At 38.1% G+C, this 9,429-nt stretch overlaps 1 protein-coding gene across 1 annotated transcript; it reads left to right on the forward strand.

Annotated features, from left to right (window-relative positions):
• The first annotated feature begins 4,072 nt into the window (after positions 1-4,072).
• Positions 4,073-9,317, forward strand: LOC108415337 (cytochrome P450 2J2-like). The gene is made up of 5 exons (XM_037538084.1): positions 4,073-4,404; positions 4,584-4,725; positions 6,844-7,031; positions 8,898-9,039; positions 9,142-9,317. The coding sequence occupies exons 1-5, from the start codon at positions 4,255-4,257 to the stop codon at positions 9,315-9,317; spliced, it is 798 nt and encodes a 265-aa protein (XP_037393981.1). The 5' UTR covers positions 4,073-4,254.
• Positions 9,318-9,429: the final 112 nt, after the last annotated feature.

Raw genomic sequence — 9,429 nt, forward strand, 5'->3', positions numbered from 1 at the left:
AATTGGGAAGAAAGGGGATTGAAATGACTTTGAACGTGGCGTGGTTGTTGGTGCCAGACAGGCTGGTCTGAGTATTTCAGAAACTGCTGATCTACTGGGATTTTCACGCACAACCATCTCTAGGGTTTACAGAGAATGGTCCGAAAAAGAAAATATACAGTGAGTGACAGTTGTGTGGACGAAAATGCCTTGTTGATGTGAGAGGTCAGAGGAGAATGGGCAGACTGGTTTGAGACAATAGAAAGGCAACAGTAAGGCTTTTGCTTTTTTTAAAGTAAAGTTGAAACATTTCAAGTTTAATTTTTAAATTAAAAAAATTAATTCAGAAATTGTTGTCCCATAGTTTTAGGCTACAAGTGGAGCCTAATTTTACCCAATTATGTTGTACCCTGTGCAATGACAATGAATCTTTAATCTTGAAATCTTGAATTTTTTTTGTTTTTTAATAATAATATGACAAAAAATATGTGGGTACAACTGTTCAAAGTTGTGTTTGCTCATCATGTACTGACTAGTGTTTTTTGAGTTCTGCTCAAATTTAGCTAAAATTGTCACAATTGAAACAGTCAGTACCGAAACATTTGGTTTGGATTTTAATTATTTATTTCAATAATATTTGAACGCACCAATTTTGTACAATAGACATAGACAAAAGTTTAGGGACACACTTCCTAGTCATTGAGTTCAAGTGTTTCAGCCACACCCATTGTTAACAGGTAAATACAATTGAGCACATAGCCTTGCAATCTTCATAGATAAGGACTGGTACTAAAATGGGTCATACTAATGAGCTCTGTAACCTTAAACATGGCTTTGTCACAGGATGCCATCTCTACCATAAGTCTGTTTGTAAAAGTTCTACCCGGCTAGATCTGACACCGTCAACTAAGTGACAAATGGGTTTTCATGGCTGAGCAGCTACACACAAGCCGTAGATCAAAATGCACATTGCTGGTCGTCAGGAGGGAGTGTTGCTGAGCACACTACCACTGAACTCTGTGGTGTGATGAATCCTGCATCTCTATCTGGCAGTCTGATGGAAGAGTCTGCATTTGGCAAATGTCAGGGGAACGTTACCTGCGTGACTGCATTGTGCCAACTGTAAAGTTTGGTAGAAGAGGGATAATGCTATGAGCTTGTTTTTAAGGTGGTGGTCCTTGGGGTTGGTTTAAAGGGAAATCTTAATGCTTTATCATACCAAGACATTTTGGACAATTGAATGCTTCCAACTTTGATGGAACAGTTTGGGCACAGCATGAGTGTGTCCCAGTCCATAAAGGCGTGTTTGGGTAAGTGTGGTACGGAAGAACTTGAATGGCCTGCACAGAGCCCTGACCTCAACCCCATCAAACACCTTTGGGTTGAACTAGAATAGAGATTGTGAGCCCGGCCCTCTCGTCCACCATTAGTATTTGACCTCAAAATACTCTTCTGAATGAATGGCTTCAACACAAAATCTTGTAGAAAGCCCTTGCAGAGGAGTGGAAAGGGGAACAAACTCCACATTAATGCCTTTGGATTTAGAATGGGGTGTCATAAAAACTCTTGTAGGTGTAATGGGTAGGTGTCCCAACTGTTTTGCCCATATTGTGCAGTTGGGCCTGGAGTTTAGAACACATGATAGAAAGCACTGCAACCTTTCAGTGATTTCACTGTAAGCACCAACAGAAGTGTGTAAATGATCTGTTTTGTTTGTAAAGTTGGCAGAAGAGTATGGGGATATTTTCAGTCTGCAGAGAGGCAGCACTAAAATAGTGTACGTTTCTGGATATAAGATGGTAAAGGAAGCTCTTGGCACTCAAGTGGACAGCTTTGCACGCTGTGTTACACCCTTATTTGGGAAAGAAAATCATCCTAAACATCAACTATCGCTAATATCATATTTACTGATGTCTTTTTACAATCAGGAGTTACAAGATTCTTTCTGATTTATATGACTTCATCTCATTCTTCTGGATGAAACCTGACAAATGGTGGAAGCAGCAGCAGTTTGCTGTTAGCCACCTGAAGAACTTTGGAGAGGGGAAAAAGACTCTGGAACACCACATCCAGCGAGAGTGTCATTTCTTCTGTGAGGCATTCAAAGAGGAACAGGGTAAGTCCTGTGATGATGCAGGAAGAGCCTCTTATTACATGTAATTGGAATTTCCTGACTGCTCCACTCTCTAGAGGGCTGCTTAGTGTTGTGCACAGAAACAGTGCTTTGAATTTGCACGATTCAAACATATCAAACATTATGAACAGTATGTGGAAAACTGAAAGACTGAAATATACAACCCCATTTCCAAAAAAGTTTGGATGCTGTGTAGAATGTAAATAATAGAATGCAATGATTTGCAAATCATATGAATATTTTTTTAAAGAAAATGCTACAAAGACACCAAGTGTTGAAACTGTGAAATTTTATTGTTTTTGAAAAATAAATGCCCATTTTGAATTTGATGCTTTGTTGGACCACAGGACACTTCTACGTCCCCTCAGTCCATGTTATATTAGCTTGGGCTAAGAGAAGGCAGAAGCATTTCTGGATTCTATTTATATATGGTTTCTTCTTTGCATTTTAGAGTTTTAACTTGCATTTGTGGTTGCAATGACAGACAGTTTTCATCAACAGTGTTTTAAAGAAACTATTTTAAATTTTCATTTTTAGAAATTGAGCTCCATTTACTCATTCATTGAGGACTCACTCACTCTGGCATTTGCAGTCACGTTTTTTGGTATAAAAAAAAATGCTGATTCAGCATATCTGGAAAAGATTTCTATAAACTGTTCACAGTCTGAGTTAGTCCTGTCATTCTAATGGGTTTATCATTAACCTTTCTAAGAGGGGAGATTGCCCTGAAAAGCTGTACTAACACACCACACTTTCAGTGCAACTGGATATGATTGTCCTTCCAGGACTGTTAAAGTTAAAGCCATCTACACATGAGAATGTTTAAGCATTATATATATATATATATATTGCTGCTGTCGGGAGAAAACCTCATATCTCCAAAATGGTAACTTTACAGGACAATGGAAAAAACATACTCTACTGTCAATGGAAGTCAATGGAACCAGACTTTTTTCCAACTCAGTTTGGCCCATTTGTTTTGATCCATTCATCATGAAATTTACACACAATGTAAAGGGCAACACTCAGTTTCACATTATGTCAAAAACTTAAAAACGGCAAAAATTGAGATAGGAGGTTTTCTTTCAACAGCAACGCTGTATATATGTGTGTATATGTATATATATATATATATATATATATATATATATATATATATACATACATATACACATACACTTTTGTATGATTGTGCAGTTTGGTAAAGAGGCAGACATGAGTACCACATTCTGCAGTGACCAGCTTCAGTAAGGTTTAGTGTAAGGGTATCATCCCCTACAAAAATGAGAAGGCCAAAAAACTGCAAAGTTTAGTATTTCATCTACTCCAACGCACCCACAATGATTCTGTCTATAGCGTGAGAATACAAGCAAAACAGCATCAAAATCTTGGTTTACTGAAACTCTATATGTCTATCAACTCAAAACTGCACATGCATCAGAAAAAAAGGAAACAAAAGCCTGATTAAAGAGGTAGGCATATTTAAACAAAAAATAACTACAAATAAAACAGAATAATAAAACTGCTAAATAACTACATGCAAATAAAGTCATTTTAAAGCAAAACCTTCAGTGGTGCCTTCTGAAGTTATTTTTCAGCCAGTAAGAATATTGGACCTAAAGCAAACGAAAAGCCAAACAAAAATTAAGCATACCACATACTCATGCGACCCTTAGAAAGAAACAGCCCTGAAAAGGGAATTGAGCACATGTATGTCACCCAACCATACTATACACCATAACAACTAGCTCAAAGATAGCATGCATTAAACTAATATGTGTTTCTATGTAACACAATATGTTATCCCCAGGAGAGGCTTTCTACGCAACCTTTCAACAATGCTGTCTCTAACATCTCTATCTTAACAACATGGTGTTCGGCCAGAGATTTGACTACAATGATCACGATTTCCGGCTCATGCTGAGATACATATCAGAAGCAATTCAGCTAGAGGGCTCCATGTGGGGTAATCTGCCTCTACATACAACTTCATTACTTCATATTCACTTAAATGAATAAATCCCAGCTAACCTCAGCCCTTACCAGAGATCATAGCTGGGGTACATCCTGATCCTGAGCAGCAATGCATAACCAAAGCTTTCTCTTCCCCACCAAAGTTTTATGAATCGTTTCCTGCCATTATGAAGCATCTGCCTGGACGACACAACGTCCTTTTTAGAAACTATGAATTCGTTTCTAAATTCATAAGAAAGAACCTGGACAAACACAAAGCAGACCTGGACTCCTCCAACCCTCAGTGCTACATGGACAGCTTCCTAATTGAGAAAGAGGTAGAATACATTTGCTTCTGTAGTGGCATTGATGTAACTGTAAATGACATAACAGATGACTTACCTGAGTGACTGCCAGATACACTGTAAGTTACATCATCTTTCTGTAACACATTTCTCTTAAATTCTCTTTTTCATTCACTTTTCCCTAATTTTTTCGTCTGTGATTGTGTGTCCAGAACTCTCATGGTCCAGTTGAAGGTTTTACTGAAGACAATCTGGTTTGTTGCACACTAGACCTGTTTACTGCAGGGACTGAAACCACTTCCACGACACTGCGCTGGGCCCTTCTCTACCTTATCAAACATCCGGAGATACAGGGTGAGACAGCTACAGCTCCTGTTCTTGATTCTGTGAAAATTAACCACTTTTTTATTTTAGGTGCACCGTTTATCATTGTCCTGTAGAAAGATGAAACCACATAGTCTTACGCTCCTGGCACAGGTGGGAATATTTTTCCAGGGTTTTGGACAAAAGCTCCACAGTATCACAATCCACCATTGTGGTTGCAATAACACCCTTATTAACTCTCAAGTTAAATCACGAACACAAGGCATTCCTTGAGTTGCAAGCATCTAATTTCCATGTCCATGCCATGAAATGCTGTCAGAACTAGAAAATAACCAAACCATAAAAAGAGTCTTGGGCAATACAGTAACATTTGCATAGAAAATAATTATTAAAACACAGATCGTACATTCTAACACAAATATACCTCACGTAATCCATTAAACCAAAGGCTATAAACCTTTAAACCTCTGAATAATTAGCTTGCTGAACATTCATGAAAACGTAGATGTACCATTATGGTACTGTATGAACTCGGTTAGAATTTTAGCTGTAAGTTAATCAATATACAGTACTGTGCAAAGGTTTTAGGCATCTAAGCAAATTTTTAAACAGCTTACCTCAGCAGTGATATCACAATATACATTAGAGAATCATATCACAATACATTAAAAAATCATACATTGTGATTTCTGGATTATTTTTTTTTTAGATTATGTCTCTCACAGTGGACATGCACCTAAGATGAAAATTTCAGACCCCTCCATGATTTCTAAGTGGGAGAACTTGCAAAGTTGCAGGGTGTTCAAATACTTATTTTCCTCACTGTAAATACAACCTTGCCTACCTCATTGCCCACATTAACTCAAAGAGGGGAAAGGAAAAAACTTCACGAACTGATCTTCATGAACTGTAATATACAGCAACATAACTTTAAATATCCTCTTCAGGCTTCAGATGTGCTTAGCTTTTTCTCATAATGCATAGAGCGCACCAACCAAATCTATGATACACGATTATTGGTTGCGCTAAGGCTTATACAAGTGCCTTTTAGACAAATGTTATATACGTATATTTATGTCAACTCAAACTGCACAACTGACTTTAATAGCAGTTACAACCACCATACTTCACAGAGGAAATTAGGTTATTTTGAATGGCTTTGACTCTTTACAAAACCCACCTGTTTGTTGCCAAAAAAAATGTTAGTTTTGTCAGAATTGACCCGAGCACCAAAGATCTTTAATGAACTCCAGGCTTGTTGTGGCTTGACAACAGCAGAGTATTCATTCTGGAAAGCTTTTTATTGCCTTTAATTATGAATGTTGTTCTGTCTCATTTAATTTCCCATAGAAAAGAAAAATCAAAAAAGAGATCTCCTTAATATCTTTGTAGTCTATCCTAGAAAATGATGAGGTCGGACGGAAAAACAAAATAGTTTTTTGCTTGAGGTTCCTGCTGCTCAGAATTTTCTGCAAAACAGAGCCCAGTAATCACAAACATTTTCTCTTGAGTTTTAGTAAAGATCTGAGTAAAGACATTCTTTGTGCTCAGATTTGCCAAAATATTAATGCTTGTATTTATCTGCAACTTAAACTCTTATCTCTCTGTTAATTCTCCTGGTCTCATATCTCTCTTTTGACTAAGGCTATTTCTCCTAAGTAATTCAAGAGAATCACTCAGAAGTCTTCTGAGCCATCACAGAGAAACATTTCAACAATGAACATTTTCTCTTGGTTTTTATTCTCCTATCTCCCCCAAGATGGATAACTAAGGTCAGTTTCCTGGACAGGGAATAAACCTAGTCCTGGACCTAGTTCTACACAGTATTCTGAAAAAGATTTTTTTTGAAAGAAAAACTTAGCCCAAAACTAGGCTTGATCCCTGATTGGAAACCATACACTAACATATTTGCCCTTTTATAACCTAGTTAGCTAGGAAGATGTAGATCACCAGTAAAGACTGAAGAGTTTCTAAAGATGACTTGAATGAGACTTTTTTTTCTTAAGAATCAAATGTATCAAGTTGACAAACAATCCTTTTTAAAAAGAGTGCCAATAATCCCAGAGTGCACTTTACATAGACTTATTATAAACATCTTTATGAAAAGAATGTAATGTGACCAATTATCTGACCTTTTTGCTGATGTAGATAAGGTGCAGGAAGAGATAGATAGAGTGACTGGACAGACACGCCAGCCCTGCATGGCCGCCAGACCAAACTTGCCCTACACTGAAGCTGTCCTCCATGAGGTCCAGAGGAGAGGAGACATTGTGCCCCTGAATAGAGCAAGAATGGCCGGGAAGGACACAACACTTGCAGGATACTTCATTCCAAAAGTGAGAATCATATTTTATTGACAGACGCTCATGGATTGTTAGAACATGCTGGCAAGAGAACAGGTTATTGTGTATATCACTAAGGCTTCATAAGTTTTGAAGCCTGCATGCAAAAGACACACAGCAAAGTAGTACTAGCATGATATATAGCTGACTAGCATAACTACAGTTGATGCACAGAGGATTAGAGGGTTGTGAGAAAGACCTGTAGTCCAGTCTCAGAAAAGTAAAGTTGTCATTTGCTGAAATCTGCCAGTGTTACACTTCAGTGATTTATTTACTAAAGCTTATAACCCACACTTGTCAAACTGGGGACCTTCCACAGTGGTGCGAAGATTTGCATTTACCCTCATCTAATGCTCTGAATTCAGTTCATGAAGGCCTTGCTAATTAGCTGAGGAGCTGAATCAGGTGTGTTTAATGAGGTAGCGTGCTAAATTCTGCAGTGTTTTGGCCCACCAGGACTGAAGCTTGACATGTGTTATAACCTCAAAAGTTGACCACTCAGATGAATGAAATCAGGCTGATTTGTGAAAAAAATTATGTGAACACCAGGTGAGCAGGTACGCAGAATCTCGAGTTATAGAAACGCATTGGGGAATGGTTTTGTTACAGTGCTGTGCACCCCCAGATTTCAGGATTACAGGATTTGCATCTGCTAAAGAGAATTATAATCATAAAACCTTCTGAACTGTTTAATAATTTGAGTATAGTAAAGACCCATGTGTGCTTGTTTTAGAGCAGATTTTTTCTAATTATCTGCGGTAGCCACGGACTGTTTACATGAACTACGCATTTTCATTACAGTGAGCCAAAAATGCCAGTTGAGGTTCAAAGAGGTCAAGTGTGTACAGGCCGGTTCTAAGCCTTCCTAAGTTTTTTTCTTAAATTTGTTCTTGAGGAAGGTCCTAAGAAGTTTATGTTAGATGCACAACATGTTGTTATAGTACCTTTGTACTCTTAAGTGTGCATAGATTCTGTTCTTACCCAGTAATGAATTGCAAATAAGAAAACATTGGTGAATGTTAGAATCTTCATCAAAAGCAATGTAAGTAGGCATCATGAGGAAATTTCTTCTTAAGAACGATTGTTTTTTTATCAGCCATTGTATCCACTGCTCAGTGAGCATTCCAGTGTCACATCTCACAGCGTGACTGTTGGCATAGCAATCATTTACCACCAAGAATTTGATTGGTTGCATCAATTCCCAGATGTAGGACATATGCAGTATGATAGTAGTAGTTCATTTACAGTATCATAGTAACATAATATTCAACTCACTCCACAGGTTTTAATAGAATGGGGGTCTCGGGCAGATGCTAGAAAAGCTTGAATTTCCATTCAACAAATTATTGTTGTGTGCATTTGGAGGTATGCTTTCCATCATTGTCCTGCGAGAAGATCTATGACCCTATTCTGGCAGAGGCAGCCAGTTACAGTAACTTAGTCACAAAGGTCAAATTAGCACTGCAGAAAATAATAATACTGGGAAGTACAGAATGTTTTAAAGGAATACAACTGATTACCATAAACAGCAATTTTGATGCATTTATGAAGGAACAGAGAGCATATTCAGTTGTAACTCACTTATAATAGAAACCAATAGGCAGGTGCTAAAACAGCTGCCAAAACAGCTGAAACTACTGAACTGAAACAACTGAAACAAAGTCTGTGGTAATTGGCCATATGCTATGCATGGGAAAAAGTATACATAATATAGATTATTCCTTTAATAACAGCAATGTTGATTTGGTGCCTTGTGAGACTAGATTGCAAAAGCCCTTTTAATAGTTTGCACTTTTTCCACTGAGTTGTACTTTTATACTGATTTCTGTTCGCCTCCTTATGCTCTTCTGTTGTGTCCAGGGAACTATGCTGATGCCGATACTTCACTCTGTTTTGTTTGATGAAACTGAGTGGGAGACACCCAATAGCTTCAATCCTGAGCACTTCCTCGATAAAGAGGGTAAGTTTGTGAGGAGAGATGCATTCCTGCCATTCTCCGCAGGTAAAAACATGCTCAAAGAAGAAGCCTGAATCTGTCTTCTACACAAACCAAGTATCTCTCATCCAGCTTCACACACTCACATTCTCTTTCTCTCTGAATCAGGGAAGAGAGTGTGTCTTGGGGAACAGCTCGCGAAGATGGAGCTCTTCTTGTTCTTCGTCGGCCTTTTCCAGAAGTTCCGCTTCTCCGCAGTGGAAGGGGCGCAGCTCAGCACGGAGAGAGTTGTAGGAGTCACGCTCACTCCTCAGCCTTTTAAAATCTATGTAAAGGCACGATGAAAACACCTCATTGCTTAATACAGCATCTGTTCACCTGTACATATTTTTCCTGAGTTGTGTCTAAAGAGAGAGCGCGTGTGTTACTATAATTTATAAATATATATTTATTTAT

This window comes from Pygocentrus nattereri, chromosome 4 (assembly GCF_015220715.1).
Source record: "Pygocentrus nattereri isolate fPygNat1 chromosome 4, fPygNat1.pri, whole genome shotgun sequence".
In the NCBI taxonomy this organism is placed as follows: Eukaryota; Metazoa; Chordata; class Actinopteri; order Characiformes; family Serrasalmidae; genus Pygocentrus; species Pygocentrus nattereri.

Coding starts and splice junctions, on each gene's coding strand:
- LOC108415337 (XM_037538084.1), top strand. CDS start 4,255: ATGAAGCATCTGCCTGGACGACACAACGTCCTTTTTAGAAACTATGAA. Junction 4,405..4,583: donor GCTTCCTAATTGAGAAAGAG/GTAGAATACATT, acceptor TTGTGTGTCCAG/AACTCTCATGGTCCAGTTGA. Junction 9,040..9,141: donor ATTCCTGCCATTCTCCGCAG/GTAAAAACATGC, acceptor TCTCTGAATCAG/GGAAGAGAGTGTGTCTTGGG.